We start from the raw sequence: 19,182 nt of genomic DNA on the forward strand, positions 1-19,182 counted from the left end.
CCTCCTGAGGCCGCATTTGTAGACCGATTACGTCACAGCGACGCGCCGAAGGCTGTCCAAATTACTACCATATCCCAGAATTCATAGCGCGGCCCAGCCAAACTCCAGTTTCCAGCAATGGCGGCCGCTACTAAGTTTTAAAATTACTCATACTAATCTTTCTGGGTCACAAAATAAACTTTTAACATATTTTCAGGCGAGAAAGTAGCTGTGTAAACATCAAATATCTGCTCGGTTTATCAAGATATCCCATATTTGCAAAAGTGCTTCGACGTTTTCAGAGGCGTCTGCTACCCACCAGCTCGACAGCTAGCCGGGAGCTCGAGGGTTACTGATGCGGCCGAGAACGGCACAACTCCCGGCACATCATTTTCAGATCACCGCGGAGTTTCGCTGCTCGGGTTAAACGTAATATATAAGTCACTTAGACAACCTAAAAATGTTATTGTTGGGCTTTTTTCAGTGTTTTGTTTGTTCGTGAGTAAATCGGTTTGGCTGAGATTAAAGTTATTAGATTAGATAAAATAAAACTTTATTAATCCCCCGGGTGGGTTCCTCCTTGGTTTTCACACAGCTGACTAAACGTCAAACAGAAAACTTATTAAACAGAAGTATGAGACAGTCGAGAATTTACACCAGTGTCTGGTTATATTTTAGATAGCAAGAAGCAGACGGCCGAGTTTATTAAACTCCACCGAGACAGCGGTGACGCTAATCAGAACTAGGCTAGACCGTCCAATTTCACGCCTTTAAATTTTAAAGGCGTGTTTGTGTGTGTGTTTATACAATTGCTATTATGTTTGCACTTTATGTGTAATGTTACTGACTGCAGAGATCAGTAAGATGTGTGTATTTTTTATTTATTAGTTTTATTTATTTAATATTATTTTTTAATTGAATGACTGTCTAGTAGTTCACAGATGTCGAAAAACTGAGTGTGGTAAAGCCACTGATTTTTTTTATGTATATTTCTGCAATCTGCACATTGTACTGACTTTCATTTTAATGTTTACACCAGGGTTCCTTGTCAGCACTTTATGCTCAGATGTTTGTAAGCTAAAAATAAACTATTGTGTATGTTCAAATATACTGTTGTGATTGAAGAAGTTAAATAAAAATGTCAGTCATCAATTCATGCATCACCTCATGTCATCATAACAGAGGTCTGTCTTCCAGGAAAGAACAGTTTAAAATTAATGTAATATAGTATTGGCCATACTATATGATGTATTGCTTGTCTTTGTTTAATAATACAGAAGACAAAGACCTTAAAAAATAATCGCATATCGCATCGCAATCGCAATATTGGGGCAAAAAAATCGCAATTAGATTATTTTCCATAATCGTTCAGCCCTACCACAAAATATACATTAGGCTAACAAAAAAGCAGTTTGCACTGGAAACCTACAAGAGCTGAGACAAGTATCATAAATATTCATAATTTTAAGCAGTATTTTTTTTTACAGATTTTACTACACCCTCAGTGTATTCATGGTAAAAGTATAATACTTGCAAGCTATGAGGACATACATTTTATTGGCTCCGTTATGCATCCCCATTGTATTCACTCCTTCTTCAATCCATTTTTGGTGTCTTCTTGTTTGTTTGTTTTTATCTGTTTTAGCTTTTCTCATTCTCACTTTTGTCAGGAGGGAGTAATTGACTATTTGCCCCTGTTTAAAAGAAGCCAGCATTACCAAAAGCATCTCTTGGCCCCACAGACCAAGCTCCTCTGCAGCACCATCAGTTCTCTGTCGCTTTGTGGATTTTTTATTTCTGGATGGAAGCCTTGGCGGTGCTTTTTCTTCTTCTTTCTTTCTTGTGCATTCACTATTTAATTAACTTAGGGTGATAAGCCACTATAACCTATTGTGAGGCTGTCCAAACCTGCTGCCACCTTTTTGTGTTTTTGGCCAGGGCTCTGACCTTTATTTATCTCCAGGTTCAGATTGGTTTATTTGTAGAAAGATTTGGTCTGCAGCAGTTGGGTCATTTATCATCAAATGCACAGTTTGAGAAAAAAAATGCCTTAGTCCAAATGAAAGAAACTTGCATCCTCTGTATATTGAGTTCACGTTGTCATTTAAAATCAAACCAGCCACCCACTGTAACTTTTCTACAGCTACATGGGAATTGGGGTTCCTTCTGCAGCTCACTAATTAGCCTTTTAGACCACTGATTGAATGATATCAAGGAGAAGAACAAAACATGGCATGTTCTTTATCTGTTTAGACTATTTTCTTTCTGTGATCCAAACAGCTCTAACATTGAGCAGTGTTTGTTGCTCATATTGGCCTGTATTTGCCATATTGAGTTCAAACTTGGTTGTCTTTTTTTAGCCACCCGACCTTTGTTTAAAAACCCTGTATTACACATGCAAAGCAAATACAGAGAGGTAAAACCCTCAACAAAAGTAACCATTGTCATTTTCAATTTAAAACTTTCCAAAGTCAGAAGGTGTATTGACTTTCTAAACTACAGAAAATATAAAGGAAGGTGCAGGACTCTGAGAGAAACATTTTAGCAAAAGTCTATACTTTAGCATCTTTGTAACACATTTCCATTTGTTAATAGAAAGTCAAAAGTCACAACGTCATTTCTGAAGCTTTTCACCTTTTGAAAACACCAATTCTGCTCATATACACAAACCAGTAAACATACAGGGCAATGACACGAACTGGAGATTGTTCAAGTTGAGTCATAAGGCAGAAAGTGATGCATACAGCCTGCAGTTATTGCTGATTTCTGAACATAAAAACTAAAAAATATTATTTAACAGAACTAATCTAAGTTTAAACATGAACTGTCACATTTTTGGCATCGTGATCACAACTTTGGAAAACACATCTGTGCAAATTACACACTCATTACTCACATTAATGACCACTCATAGACACCTGCAGTATTACAGTTATACTTACTTTCAGCCTTATGTGATGCAGTAAATTGCCTGCCGCAAACTTTGGCGAACCATTTTTGCACTGTAGTAAACTCTAAAGTTAGAGGAGGTTTTTCAGCATTAGATGCTCCATTTGATTGTATATAAACATTACAGCCAAATATAACTACTGAAGTTCTAAGATCAGAAGAGGAAAGAGAAGTGAAATGGGAGGAAGCTTGTGATTACATGCTAGATTCCCTCTGTTCTCACATCGTTATGGCCCACTGAGAGATAAAGTGACTCAAAACAGGGGGAAAAAAGAAGAGAGGCAATGTACGAAGTGGCTGGAGCGGTAAGCCAAAATCAGAAAAGCAAGATGAAAAGACAAAAGTACACAAGAACACTGTTTAAATGTGATGCCTTTCAGGCCACAGTGCACAAAGCCTCAAATCATGCTTCTCACAAGCCTTAAAAGTATGAAGGACCAACTCAGGGGCAAATAATGAAAAGGACAAGTTAATCTAATTCTTGTCATCTGTGTGTGTATATGTGTGAGTAACAAGGAAAAGGGGAAGTGCCATTTCTGGTGGAGAGTTTAAGCTCCAAGGGGGAGATTAGGCAGTCACGCTGAGTTGATCTCATTGTCCAGGATAAGAGGATGAGCACCATGGCCCTCTGGAGATTTTTACCAACACTGCTACAGCTTTCTGAAATCAATAAAGGGAGCGAAGATGGTGTTTATACACTGATTGATTGCGTTGTATCATTTTCACTGTGTTCAGCATGGCTTACAACCACCAGCTGGTCCTTGAGAGCAGTTTAGTGGCCAATAGTTACAAGACGATGAAAGCTGGTGTCTTCCAGCCTGGCACTGTGTGGCCTTTGATAATCTGATAAACTGAATAAAAATGAATTTGATTTAAAAAAAAAAAAAAAAAACAAACTGCTGTACTTCAATATGCTACTTCCCCAGCTTTCACAAATTTCTTTAATCTTGTATGCCACACTTGTAGGTGTCTCAAAGGACAATGTTAAAAGCTTTACAGAAACTGCATTTATTTGTAGAAAAACAATTTAAGTTGAAAAGAGTTTGCTAAAATATGTAAATGGGATTTGCTGGATGGTTAGGTGAACAAATCTTTCATCTATACCTCATGTGTATTCTACTAAACCAGTTAGTTATGATTAAGATAGGAATATTGCATTGGATAAATACTTAAAAATCAATGTTTCATCTTTTGCTTCTGATCTGAAAAACTGTACCTAGAAATAGTGTTGCTTTTGAAAGAAGACAAATGTTAACATCAACAGGCTGTGTGCTGACAATGGCGCATCTAACATTCAGTTGAGACAGGGTCGATCAGGACAGTTTAATGCATTAACTTGTATTTGCTAATTAGCTCTAAACACAAGGTACAGGGCAATGGGTGTGTCGTTAGTTTGCCAAGTAAATTTAAAAAAAAAAAAAAGCAGAACCTGCTTTTGTCTTGAGTCACCTCTCATTCCTTTATAATTTGCTAGAAAATATTTCTCAGTAGAACCTTAAGAAAGCTTTCTTATTATTTATTTAAGTAGTCCTCGAGAATAATTGTCCAGGCTTATTGAAGAACATTCAAAGCTCTTCTTTGGATGATGAATGTCTTTTGTTCCATTTTAAGATGATCCCTCACTGCTTCAATATTTTTTCGGTCCGGACTCTGGGGAGGCCAATCCATGACTGGTAGTGCTCTATTGTGTTTTTCTATCCAGCTATGCTTTTACTGCATTTTCATGCTAAAAATAAAGCAGTAGCCAACAGATTCTTTTGTAAATTCTTTCTAGATGGTATTGGATATTGAATCACAATCTTCCATCACTTTCTACAAGATTCCCAACACCAGTGGCTGAGATGCATTCCCAAATCACGGCAGAACCTCCATACGACACTGTTGTACCTCTATCCCGCCACCCTCCCCCTCCCACTGAGATCATTTCTGATCAGGCGTGGGTGAACAGTAGATTGACATTATCAACATCATCATCTTTTCATCTTGTTTTGTCTATAACTTGTCCAGCTTCCTCATGTTTCCTCATGTGTGCTAAAGACACACTGCACCAGCATGTTGCCAACTTCTTAAGAATTAATATATAATTTTTATAAAATTCAAAGGAAGCAAAATATACAGAAATGTCAGGTGGCTCAAGATCTTTTACACAAATCACAAATGCTTGTGCAAATTTTCATGGCCATCCATTCAGTGGATGTTGACATTTTTCTTTAGTTCCAACTGGTGAAACAAAATGGGAAATAAACTGTGTTATAAGTAATTAGAAGGACGTACTGCAGGAAAAACAAATTAGATATGTTTTTTCAGAAAAAAAATCAATAAAGGCTATGGTTCTAAAAAAAAAACAAAAAAAACAAAAACACATTTAGTTAACCTCCTAGGACCTGGCGTCCACATATGTCGGCATCACATTTTGGGTTATTTAGCCCAAAATACTCAATTTTGCTCTGCAAGGGCCTGATATCCACTTACAAGGACATTATACTGCTACTGTTCTATCAAAATTTTAAACGAATATCCTCAGATGTGGCTCTTATTTTTCTTAAAAACAAAAATAAGGTAAAAAAAAAAAATCTGGTAATTCTTTGTTTTTACATTCATCGGGCCTCAATATGCCCAAATATCAAAGAGGAGGTCTCAGGAGGTTAATATTACAATTAGTTTGCAAAGGCATCAATATAAAGAAGCATTACGTTTTCTGTTTGATGTTTAGATTTTAATGAAAGGGTTCAAAATATGTTTCCCTTTAAATGTAGGCACCATCATTGCTGTGTAATCAGGAGGTCAATGCGGACCTTTTCTCTTATTTTTTTTTTAGAAAAAAATGTTTTTTTTAACACTACAACACTGAATACCATCACTGGTGTCTTATTGTAATGCACCAACTTTCTGTCTGTCTGCTTATCCTCAAATTCCTCCTACATAATCCTGAGTTGAGCAACCAAATTTGACACAGGTACATCTTAGGCTCCTTAAGGTTCTCATCTATGCCAGATCCTAGGTTGTCATCATGTTGCCTAGCAGCCTTCTTCAAATATCCTCAAATTACCCATTTTTAGCATGTATGTGCCTATAAAACCTATAAGAGCATTGTACACAGCAAAATCTCCAATGTTAATTTAACACTGGAGATTTTGCTGTGTATCAATTCATTTCACACCAATGACATTAAATTCATATCAACAAACTATAATATAAAGCTATATATTATTTATTATCATGCAGTCACATTGCCTGGTGACCACCTAACAGACTAAAATCACATTTATATAGTAGAGAAGGACATGGCTGTGGGTACACACAAGTTTAAAAGCGTTAATAAGGCTTTCTGGTTATTGGGTTCATATTAAATTCTTAGAAGATGAGCTTGAGGGGGGTTTTTTTTTGGTTTTTTTACACTACGTTAATATTTTCAATTTTCCGAGACACGTCTCTGTTTCCCCGACTGCGTTTTTAGGGTCTGATTGCCTTTTGTTACAATATGGTGTAGAGTGGCAACAGTGCCTTTTGATTGGCTGATGCGTGGAGCCACATCTGTTTCATTTCACACAACATTTGGGAAAAAAAATATATGAAGAAATGCAGAAGGAGAGAGTTGAGACAGCAAAGATGAGCTAGAGAGGGGAAAAAAAGAGAGGATGAAAAGGAAGAACAGAGGTCAGTGAAGGAATAGGCATGCGAGGCAACAAAAGACCAAAACAGAGGGGGGTTATTTCAGAAAGTATTGAAGATGAGACGAACCAAAAAGGCAATTTTGGAGAGGGACTCCAATATTTCTCTTTCAGTTTTTCTTCTCCCCCCCCCTCCCTTTAGTCCCCACCCAATCCACAGTCTGCAGTCCTACTGTGAGAGCAAACTAATCTGTACTGACAAGGACAGGGCTGACGTGGAGTGTTTGATAGATCCTGAGGGAAATCTCCCACATACATAAATTGGTTATTCTACGTTTCATCTGCCTCTTGACATGGTTTCATTTTATGATCTCTTTCATTATCTGTCTGTCATATGCCAGTCTTTATCACTCTTTAAACTTGATGAGTTTAAGTGATACCAGATGAAACAGACATCACTGTATGGGAAGCCACTAGCTCCCCAGACACTATGAGTTTGGGATTTTAGAGTGGATTTTCTGTGAGCTCCATACATTTATTACTGGCTGTAACCTGGCTCAGTGAGCTGTCATCTATTAAGAAAGCTGGCCCTTTTTAAGGCAATTAATAATGCCATTTCCAAATTTGAGCTATATTTTGACACTTAAACCCGGTTTACACTCCCCTGTCCTTTCTAAATAACTCAGCAGTTCTCCAAACAGTGACCTACTGTTGCCTTTCAGTCTTTACAGAAGGCATGTTGTTAGCAAGTTAACATTTCAATAAGATAATCAGAGTGAAAAGGCAAATATTAGAAGTGAAACTCATTAGAGAGGAGCTTGAACCCCCCTAGGAAGCACACACGCCATCAGCACACAAAATTTCTGGTATCTCCGCCACCAGATCCTGAGTTAATCCCAATAGTCTAATGACGCCCAAATACATCAGGCTAAATGACCTCATTACACACACATTTAGGTTAGCTTCAGGTGAACTAGTAGAGTCAGAGGTAGTCTCTACTATTAATATGCTACGGCCTTTATAGCTGCGTCACAGTAAGAAGCAGATGGAGCTCCTGTTGAAACCAGCTTTTATTCATTGGAGCTATTATCTGATTTCCCTTGAAGTCTTCAAACCAATTAGAATCAAAATGTATTTCAGTTTGAGAGACATCTAGACTCCGACACAGAGAACAGTCAGCCACACAGCTGGAGAGTAATTGAACTACAAATAATTAAAACAGCTGCAAAAGTAAATCGTTCATGTCAGTGCACCAAGACATTTAGAAAGCAGGGAGGGATACAGTTCTTAGCATGATAAGGACTGCGTTAATGGAATAATACAGCATTGTTTGGCGCTCCACTTAATACCCTCTCCATCTGAAGAGCAAACATGAGCCTTGTGGCTCTTGTTTAGCTCCCTATTGACGCTCATTTATCTAATCTGTGTCGGAAAAGAGAGATTAAAAATATTTGTTACATACACGTTATTTCTCACTTGCAGCTGCCATTTCCTGGACTTTGTCACAGTCGGGCAACTAGCAAATTACAGGAAGCCACGGCACCCTACTGGCCATTACCAAGAAATAGTTCCAGTGCGTGACTCCTCATAAAATATGCCTCTGTCACATTTTGTTTGGTTACACATTGTTCCCATAATGCCAAATTATTCATTTGATGTTGCTTTATATTGAATAATAAAACCTTGTCGCTGTGACTTTTATCCACCTTGTGCCTGTGAGGTCCATGTGACCCAGCTAACACACTCCAGTAACCAGGAGAAACTAGCATTTAGTTTTCCATTTCCACACCACAAAGCCTTCATGACAGGCGCAGAGGACATTTCGAAAAATCTCCAGAAGGTATTTTCAAGAAATAAAGCTAGTGACTGAGTTGATTGAAGTGCCTTCTCTGAATTTAGACCTTACTTTTAATTTATAACTGAAAATCTGACTACTAACAGAGAGAAATCCAAGCAAGATTCATGCAAGAATAGATGGACAGCTGGGGGGTTTTCATCCTACCCATCATCACATTTTTAAATTAACGCTGGTCTCACAAGTCAGGATTCAGTTATGGCCAAGACAACTGTACCCACTGTTCTCCATACAATACCTCCATCTGGTCATTTTTTCCTGATGCCAAAAGGTCTATCATGTCCATCTTGGAATGCATTTTCATGCAGATGTCCCGTTCTCTTGTTAGTATGACCCAGTAGACAAACACACAGGAAATCATGTGTGCTGGGTCACAAAAACAAGCGGCCTATCTACAGCACATCAAACAAACAAAACCAAGTTTGAAAGGAAATCTATCATTGAAATCTGACTACACAAAAAGTGCCACAGCCATAGCAGAGCATATCTCCACACCGGCTGCAAAAGTCCTGCTTTCTTTTTGCTCACATATGAGTAAAAGAAAAATTATATATTCACATTTACCTGGAAGAAGGTGTTTTACATAACAATCTAATACATAAAGACACACACAATCTCTCCTTCTATTGCTGGACTCACTGTCAATTTGCGGTGTTGAAACAGATTCAGGTCTTTGATGTATCATTGTTGTCAGTGCTAACCAAATCACTGCTGTGCATGAAACGAACCCCCTCAGGTCTCCAGAAGAGACAGCAGACTTTTCTTTCACTGATTTTCTTTTTTTTTTTTTTTTCCAAGACAGATATCCACAGAGGTTTTAAGAGCGAAAAGAGGAAAACATGACTGTATGGTTAACAGGGCTTTTGTGTTCCTTAGCTCCACTTTTATTTTCCTATTTACGAACAAAAGGAATTTCATTCTTGTCATTTTTTTTTCCCAGTTATACTTTTTTTTTGACAGAGTCCTTTTGTTGCTACAAGGATGTGTTTGAAATGTATCTTACAGAATTGAAAGTGTGAGCTTCTTTTTTTTTTCATCTAAGTGGATTCCTTTACCTTGTTCTGTTTGTGCTTTTACATCCAACAATAGGACTGACAAATGGAGATACCTCAAAAGCCTTCTCAAATTGACATGAGCGATTTTCTACCTCATTTTGCCACAACAAACCCACTATGATACCAGGGCATTGTCACTACTCGCTTTTATAGTGGCAGAGCCAGTTTTGTGATCCTTGTAGACATTTTGCTTTTATCTGAGCCCTTCTAACCCTGTTTCTGCTCTGTGTTTTTTTTGTTTCTATCTCCGTGTCAACCTCTTGCTCTTATCCGCATGCACAATTCAGGGCAAGAGCAGTGATAGTTGCCAGTGAGTGTATGAGTGTATTAAATTGTATGGTAATCGCAGTGAGAAAAGGGCACACGGTGCAGTTATGTTTCTAATGAGACACAGAGAAGCGGCCTGACCTCTCCAGCTGGTGCGCTGCAGACATTCATCATCCCAAACACATGGTGGATGAAGGGGTGAGGGGGGAGAGAGAGAGAGAGAGCACTGCCCTCTATTGAGAGTAACACCACACTGCGGGTCAGCAAGAGAAATAAATTAAAGATGAAGAAGGGATGATGAGAAGAATATTAGGGGGAAAAACCCACCTTGTAGAACCAACACAAAGAGGAACAGGCTGGAGAAGCGGGGGTGTCGTTTTGTGTTCAGCACTGAAGCTCTGACTGCTTGCAGCTACATTGTAAAGCAAAACTGTCTGTTACCGATAATTGATTTGGATGTAATTATACACCATAAAGCGTAAATCACATAATCACTACAGTCACTACCGCTGAGCCCAGGATGCTGCCAGGCAGTAGAGGATACTGTGGCTTTGTAGCACTCCAAATTTTTGTCTCTGAAAGAAACTGAAAAGAAAAAGAGGTAATGGATGGGCTTGAATAAGCTCCAACAAATGACTGATACTCTGTCCGCAGACAGAAGTAAGGATTTTCAACAAATCTGTTAATACAGCTAACCAAATAGAACTAAAATCTACAGCATGGCGTTATGTGGGATGTTTGCGCTCATCAGTTCCTCTCTTTTGCATTTGATGTTTTTACTTTAAAAGGGAAATCAAAGGGCAAAAAATGGTCAAGAAATTGCTTAAGTGTGCCCTTCATGAAAGCATGTTTTTTTTTATTCATATAGTATCAACACAACTCTTTTATTCTAATGTAATATTTGGCAAATTGTTTGATTTTATTATTTTTTATTAATCCCTCATTTTAGTTTTTAGAGTTTTTCCAGTGGCACAGATCCAACCTCAAAAATGCTGATTGAACTGTGTAGAATTTCAACACAGAGAGTAATATAAGTGGAAAGATGTGATAGAGATGGGGTAATTAATTCAAGGAGAATGTATTTCCTTCTCCCCATCTTTTGTACAAAGTGGGGTACATTGGCCTTACTTTACACTGAATACATTACAAAATTTAATGACAATATTTTCCAACTGTTCTCAAATCCTATTCCGTGGAAAACCAAAACAGATGAGTGTTAGTTCATCTTTCCAACTTGCCACAACTTGCAAAGGAGCAGCACTGAGATCAAATGTGTGAGTTAATAACTAGATCGCATAAATTTGAGTTCTTTTCTACACTACTTTTAATGGAAAAACTGGGTATTTCTGATGAGCTGTGGATTGTTTCAGAACCCTGTTACATTTTATTATTTATGCACACTTGGTTTAAACGTTTCATTTTATCAGTTCTTTACTTAACATTAGAATTTGTTTGCCATACAGACTTTGAACCAATATATTAATAAGGACATAGCTAGTATGCACGTCTTTCCTAAATAACTTAAGGATTTAAAAGGCCTTCCTGCATTTAACAGGGATTCTTTCTGCCTGGCTTACCAAAACATGTGAAAGTGATGGATATATTTAACATGATGTTGCCACAAAAAGAATGCTATCAGACTCCAACATGATTTAGTTAGTTGGGTGTCTTTTTGCCTTGCTTGGGCCATTTACCCAGCTCTGTCAGGTACAAAAATTGGTTTGTGATTGTTGCATCTTGCACAGAAACTTCTACAAATATCCATTTTTCTGCCATCTGCATCCTGATTATTTATTTCAAAAAGCAAAACGCTTTTATTCTGTATTCAGACAAAACAGCCCAGCATGGCAGGCATTGTGCACGATCCATCTTTTGTGTCTAACCCTGTCCCATGTTATTGCTATTAATACATTTCAGGGCCACCTGTTGTAGGATCTTTGCCATCAAAGCTGCTCTCTAGCTAGGTTGAACACTACTGAGAGAGTGGGGATAGTATGCTAATAGCAAATCTTACCTACGTTTGCTTTCAAATTTACCAGCATTTCCCATGATCTTGTGCATCACAACGACACTTCATAAATTGTATACTGCTTTCAAACAGACCAAATTGCAGCTATCCACTGATCCGTAGAGTGGAGCCTATTCAAGCTGATACTGGACAAAAGAAGGGTTACACAATAGACAGGTCGCCAATCTATGACAAGATTAACAAAGCATTCAGATCTTATCCGTTCTTCTTCAGTTGATATATATTTTTATTGTGCAATTTCAAAACAACTTTATACGAGTTTGGAAGCCTGTAAACTTCTGTAAAGGCGAGTAGAAAACAACCCATATGGAAAAGAAATACTAAAAACTTATGATTTACTCATGAAAGTGGCCACTTTCTCATTACTTTCATATATTGTTTTAGTAAGTACTTTCATATATTGTTTTAGTAAGTATCCAAAACATACAAGTTTCATTATATAATTTTTCAAGGGATCTTATATCTGTTTTCACTCTTGTATGCTTTTCATACAAGTTTCACACAAGACAGATACAAACTTTATAAGATTTATATATATCTTTTCCATATGGGAATAGGGAGGGGACGGCAGACAGTAAAAGGCCTGAGGGCAGATTCGAACCCAGGTCTCTGCAGTAGCCTTACAGCATATGGATTAACCTGGTGAACCATACTGGCACCAAAGTGTGGCACATTTTTGATACATTTTTCTCTTTGAATTTCAAAACCTGTATTTAAATGGGTGTACAAAATAGAGCAATGCAGCAAAAAAGTATTTGTCTTATTTGTTTGTTTTTTGTTTTTTTTAAAAATTGGGGATAAAAGAAAGGAAGGCAGATCCTTTGTGTAAAAATCTCATGACTTTTAACTTTGTGAATGTTAGTACAGTACAAAGAACAACCCCTACCTTTGGCACAATGCTACTCACCCGTGAAATTCTGCTTTGTTCAAACGGAACTGCACCTTAATATTTCTCATTGTGGGGTCAGATTCACAGCAGTGCTCCTCTGTGATCATCCCGAGCCAAACCTTCTCAATGGTTATTTGAAAGCATGTTTTTGTATAATTCAGAATATTACCCACTGAAACTGAGAGGCTTTTCTGCCTGACCTAGAATTGCTATTTAAGCAGTTTTCATCCACACTGATTTTCAAAACTGTCCTCCCTTGCATTTCTTTCTTTTTATTTTTTTTAAACCGGAGTGGATCCTTAAATCTGCACTTTGAAATGGGGCTAGCATCTGAACTGTGAACATAAGGGAGAGTTGGGGGATATTTAACTGCAGACTTGGCCAAAATATGTTCAAGAAAAACCTTGGATCTTATCCCTCAAATCCTCCTGAACCTCAGTTTGGACTCTATCCAGCCTTGTATTGATTGCGACACAGAAAAAGCAAACCTACTTTTTAGGCTAGAGATATAATTAGGATAGTACTCATTATAAACAGATGCAAAGCTAACAACATCTTGAATTTTCATGCCTATTATCTTCTTTTTTTTTAAATTATAGGAAGCATCTGAGTTGTTTTTAGCTTTTGTTGTCGCTGTGATTTAAAGTAGCAGACTCTCACAACCTCAGCACTTACCTCTGTGAGTCACTTCCAGACTTCCAATCTGGTAAACTGTATTATTCAAGACAGTGCGTGCTCTGTATATCAGTCTCAGGTTGTTCAGAAAATGGTGCGGCATTGATTTTTAGCTGCGACAAAGAGAGGTGAAAGGCAGCAGCTTGATCAAGGCAAGCATTCAGCAAATCAAATAAGTTTGATGGGTGTTCTTTGACATTCATTGTTTTTCTGCTTTGTTTGCATCTCCATCGGATGCTGGAAAATTATTTGCATGGCCCTGGCAGTCTGCAAGACAGACTTCATATTGCAACGATTTATTTATTTATTTTTTGCACACATCGTGGTTCATGGAATTTTAATGGTTTAATGGTACCATCAAAGTGTTTGTGCTACATAACTTTTTAAATAGGTGATTAAAATGTAAAGTGTAATTCTTCTTTTTTGATAGTTTTCCCTGAATGGGCTGACCGATGTTTTATTTCCCCTCCTGTTAATCCTTCCATCATTCCTGTGTGTTCACATTATTTCAAGTTCTTGTGTTTGCTTCTTTTTTCCTTGCTTTACCTTATTTTCCCTGCTACCTTCTTATCCCTTTTGACTCCAACCTTTTATTTAACCTTTTATCAAAATCCACTCCTGACATACAAATTTTTATCCTCTCTCTGCAGAATGGAGGCAGTGGGCTACCAGCGAGTGCTACAAGTAGACTTGGAGGTAAATGGGCTGATGGTAACTCAGGGGAGCAGGGAGGTGGCATGGCAGGTCGAGTATCCGCTCACGCGCACCCTGACCAGTGAAGTGCAGACTCTCATCCGTCTGGCACCGCAGGACCTGGGTGGCATCGTGCCACTGGCCATGGTGAGGAGTGACTGGTTGGAAATTGGAAGCATGTGTGCGTAAGGGAATATGTGTCTAAGTTCAGTGTTAGGCTAACTTAAAATAACCCATCAACACTACATGCATTTGTTTTTTGAGTGTGTTATCACAGATAGTTAGAGCCACAGTAAGTTTGCAAAGTTGTTACTTCCAATGTTATAAACTGTTTTACTACTTTGTGTCTGATACTTTACCCCAAACCAGTCGTCAGCAACCTTCAACATCAAAAGAGCGATTTGAGTTGCTCCTACCAAGCAACGGGAGAAAAAAACCAGCATACCCGGGTCATTTGGGGTTGACAGGGGACAGATGAAACTGACTGATGAAATTAGGAAAGGATAAATAATGCATATATTATATGTATAAGGGTTGTGGCATCCTGGTGATGCTTTTTATACTAGTCGTCTGTGTATTCAACTTCCAGTGCAGAAGTCTACATGAGACTAAAATGCCTCAAAAAAAGCACATCAACAGATTCGGTCAGACCAACTTTAGCTCTTGGACACTGACATACTGAGAAGAAAACAAAAGATTTATCGAGACACATAAGATAAACAGAATCTGGGGCAGACCTTACCTGGTAGAAACAGAACGCACTTTGGCATGTGAAGAGCTCAAACAAGGGTAGCAGGTGATATATAATCCTACACAATGGTGGAAACTTGAGCTAAATGTGACCCATGCAGCAGGACAGTTGTCTTAAGCAGATGAGACCGCATTTTTTTAAAAATGCATCAATGAAGTGCTTGTTGAAACAAGGTGACCTATATCCAACAAAGCCTGTTTTGCAATTGCAGAAGACAAGACTAAAACATGATTAAGAAGGATGATCAAGAAGGTCTTGAGTTAGAATCCAGGGTGGGGTACTCCTAGGTTTACTGCTGAATCTAAATTGTGAGTGTGAAAGGTTACCTGTCTCAGTGTGTTAGTCCTGTGACAGACTGGTGGAGTGCCTGTGAAATCAGGGATAGGTTCCCCCTACTTCTACCCCACAGCCTTAAATTGGTTAAGTGGTAGTCTGAAAGCAAAAGCAAGAGATTATATTAGATGTCTAGTAGCTTTTGAACTTATTTCCACCCAAAAAGTAATATTATATTAATAACATAACTCTCTATAATGTAGTGGTTTATGCAGTCAACTATCAAGATCACCAGTTTCATCCCGAAAGGAGAAACAGTCCCTTTGGGGTTGTATCAGGAAGGGCATCTGGTGTAAAACTCTGCCAAATCAATGCGGAGCTACCCGCTGTGGCAACCCCTTGTGAATGGGAGCAGGGAGCAGCTCAAAGTAGCTATTAATAAGATAAACTTTCAACTTGGCGGCCATTGCATTGAGGCTGGTGTTAATTCAGGCAGGCTAGAATATCAGCTGTTGGCTCAGCTGATTCCTTTCTACAAATCTAACTGGCAAATCTCATATAGCCAGTGCTTTTTTAGTTTATAGTTACTGCTGCCCTTTTACAAGCCGCTTTCCACTGACGTCTCCTCTGTTCTGCACAGGAGTGTTGCTCTTCTGGTTTTCCATATGACAGAACAGAACCATGTCAACAAATTAAACTAATTTTGAGTTTGACATCATAAAACCCAACACAATGGAAAATGTCTCGGCATCTTAATAATGCTGAGATGTGGATGCACTGGAAAGTTAAAGAGCAAAAAGAGAGCTGTAATGAAGAAAACCCTCACAAACGCCATTAGATTTGTGAGATCAACTTAAAGCTAAACATAGTACAAGATGAACACCCACATTCAATCATGTCTTGTAACAAGATAGTTTTGGCAGTTACTTGGCAACTGTTTCTTTTACTTGTTTACTATGACATTCAAGGTCCAGTGAAAATACTTAAAAAAAAAAAACATGTTTCTTTTTAAAGAGTTTACAGCTCTCCCACGCTAAAAACATTTTTATAATGTATAAATGATAAAAGGGATAAAAGCAGCATGTCCTGTTCAGTGAACAACAAGGTATTGTCTAATTAGGAGCCACTCTGTATTTCATTTATTTTCATTTCCCATTTTTAGTCTTAAAGTCTACAAGTTTCTTAGCAAGGCCATTGTGCATTTTTTGATTCTGACTTTAAATAAAAGTATTTAGCCTCTTTATAAAGAATAATAATTTGCCATATGAAAGTATGGCAAAGCAATCATCATTTATTAGTCCTGAAGAAAAAACCCAGACCCAATTATTATTTTTAAAACAAAGCTTGGACTAACTTCTAATCGTCATGAAGCTTTTAAACGCCGGTCTCAATTTGCAGAATGAGAAGTTAAATTGAGTTGGATTTTAACAATCCAAATGTGGATGAATTGGCAAGTGGCTTATGATTGCTAACTGTATTATCATAATGACACTGTAAACATAATGAATTGTTCTTAATTGTTTTTGAGGAAAATCGTTCTGTGTGCTGAAGAGAGAATAGGGCAGTTTTAATTTTTGTCATTGATTATGTCCATGTACAAATCAAATGCTTTCAAGCACTTCATAAAGTTTTATCATACTCATTTTGTGAGGCAGCGGTGCACTGCTGATTTATGGTTTGTGGCGAGTAGAGTAGCTTTAAGGCTTTGGCTACATTTCTCCACTTTTAGTGGCTTAATAAAAGAGAATGCACACTCCAATTATATTGTATTAAATAATAGTAATACTAAAAAGTTTAATGGACAACTAATTGAAAGAGATATGGAAAAAATGCAAAGATGTATTGTAATAAAGATTTCAGAAAGTACTGACAGCGTGCAAACTTTGATTTAAGAAGAAAATGTGTCTTATTAAAGATTCAACAATTTGTCAATAGGTCTAATTAGTTAGCTGTTATTAAATTAATAGTAGTAGTAGTAATAAACATTTTCTGTTCAAGTCTTATTTAAACATTATTTAAATGCCAATTAGTGTTAAAGTAAGCATGGGGTGGCACAGGGGCAACAGCAGGAATCTCGGGAATGCAGGCGACGGAAACGGGAAGGAAAAAATGATCTGTTAAAAAAAAATAATAGATATATACAGAGGGCTGGCTGGGAAATGGGACAAAGGCATGCTCAGGTGAGGAATATAATCAAGAAAGTGAGGAGAAGAAACAAAGGCAGGAAGACACAGGAAAATAACCTTCAAAGTAAAACAGGAAGTTACTCTAAGACAGATAACACATTGGCAAAAAAAAAGATAGAAACTGGTTAACAGAGAAGGTGAGAGGAAATGGGAAACTGAAGGAGTAAAGCAAAACCAATATGTGTGACAAAAAACAGAAAAAAAAAAATTAACCCCTGTAATCCCCCCCCCCCCCACACACACACACACACACAAAATAAAAATAAATAAATAAATGAAGTAAAATAAAATACAAAAAAATACAAAATAAAAAATAATAATAAAATTCTTCTTAGTTTCTGTTTTACATATGACAGCTAAGAAGCCTAAATACACCAAGGCTGAAGACCTAAAATGAACTAAGAGCCCACGCAACAGGAAAATGAATTTTTATTTAGAACTTTTGGATAACGTAAAAGTGCACTGCAATAATGAAGGTAAATCTTAGAACAACAGTACTTTGCTATCTTTACTAGTGCTGTAAGTTAGTTAAAAATTTTGATTGTGTTTGTGGCCACACCGACACAGTGTTCACACACTACCTGCACCACTGACAAGTTGGCCCACTTTACAAAAAGTCTGAAGGATCAACTACGTTACAAGGGCGCATAATGGTACTTCAACAGAGTGATCTAAAAACAGCAGCCCCATTTAAAATATTTAGGCAATATAAGAGAAGATCATGTGAATTACTCTTAGCCAGTTCTCAAAACGTTTTGCTCACTCCTCATATGTAGGACACTGTCTTGGTGCAGTCTTTGAGACGTTAGTTGTCTCTCTGACTTCTGAAAACAAATTCTGCTCTCTAAAGGGCACCCATGCTTTGACAGCACATATTGCTTGTTAAGTGCCAGCTAATAAATTAAAGGTAGACGAGTCATTGTCTGAGCAAACTGCGCCTTAGATGGCCATGTCCAGGGTATACCCCGCCTCTTGGAACAATAACAGCTGGGATAGGCTCCAGCCTCCTCCAAAACACCGAACCCGATAGGATGTGTAAAAAATAGATGCACGGATGGATGGATGGATATATGACATCAGCCATCACCTTTGCGGCAGTATGTGTAGGTAGACACCAATCATTCCTGGCACTTAGCAGTACTTGTCTGGGTACAGAATGCCAGACACCCCTGTTCAAGAGAACTCTCATCTCTCCGTGAGTGCTTCTGGCCTTAACTCCCACAGAGAAGCACACGCATGCTCACACTCACCCAGTACCTCCTGGCTGCCAAACATGAAGTGCAGAACTTGTTTTATTTTTTCTTCCTTTTTTTTTTTGTTGTTCTTACAAGGGTTTTTTTGAACAGCTGAAAAATGCCTAGAATTGCTTTTTAAATTTGTCATGTGCATGCACAAAAAGGTCAAGAAGAAACAAGTACGAACGAGTGGATAAGAAGGCGCATGTTTAAACAGAAGATGGGTGAGATCAGTTTACGCATACCCTGACATTTTTAATTTTCTTTCATTTTTACTGAAGATATGTTTCTGTGAATTCTACAGGTATAAGCTTTCTGCAGTCAGTGTTTAAGAGAGCGAGAGAGATCAGTATTGGATATTCATCCCGCAGCAATGGTCAAAGCTCATAATTTCAGAGGAGATGCATTTTCCAGGAAAATTGAACAGAGCAATTTGTAGTTCAACCGATGACTCGCAATTTTGTGCCTTTTATGGCCGAACAGGATATTATAGAATGCTAGATGAATACTGAAGACAATGAGGATCTTGTGTGAGTGCGCTAAGCAATTTAGCATTCAAAGCGTGTTTTTTTTGTTTTTTGTTTTTTGTTTTTTTCTGGAAATGAAAGGAGAATTCTGACGTGAAGATGAAATAATAGACTTGTAGATATATGTAATCTATTGCTACCGTTAAGAAAGACAAAATCATAGAGAGATTGCATTGCTAATATTAAGTGGCAGTTATTATTGGAAAAT

The 19,182-nt window shown here is 37.8% G+C and overlaps 1 protein-coding gene across 1 annotated transcript in view; it reads left to right on the top strand.

Moving 5' to 3' along the window:
- Positions 1-19,182, top strand: part of si:dkey-112m2.1 (transmembrane protein 132C) — a 184,414-nt gene that overhangs the window by 116,680 nt on the left and 48,552 nt on the right. Inside the window, exon 5 of the mRNA XM_005939462.3 lies at positions 13,960-14,149. Within this exon, the coding sequence (XP_005939524.1) occupies positions 13,960-14,149 (190 nt within the window). The remainder of the gene's footprint in view (positions 1-13,959; positions 14,150-19,182) is intronic.

The sequence above is a fragment of the Haplochromis burtoni genome, unplaced genomic scaffold (assembly GCF_018398535.1).
Source record: "Haplochromis burtoni strain Fernald_Lab_line unplaced genomic scaffold, NCSU_Asbu1 Contig_118, whole genome shotgun sequence".
NCBI classification, from domain to species: Eukaryota; Metazoa; Chordata; class Actinopteri; order Cichliformes; family Cichlidae; genus Haplochromis; species Haplochromis burtoni.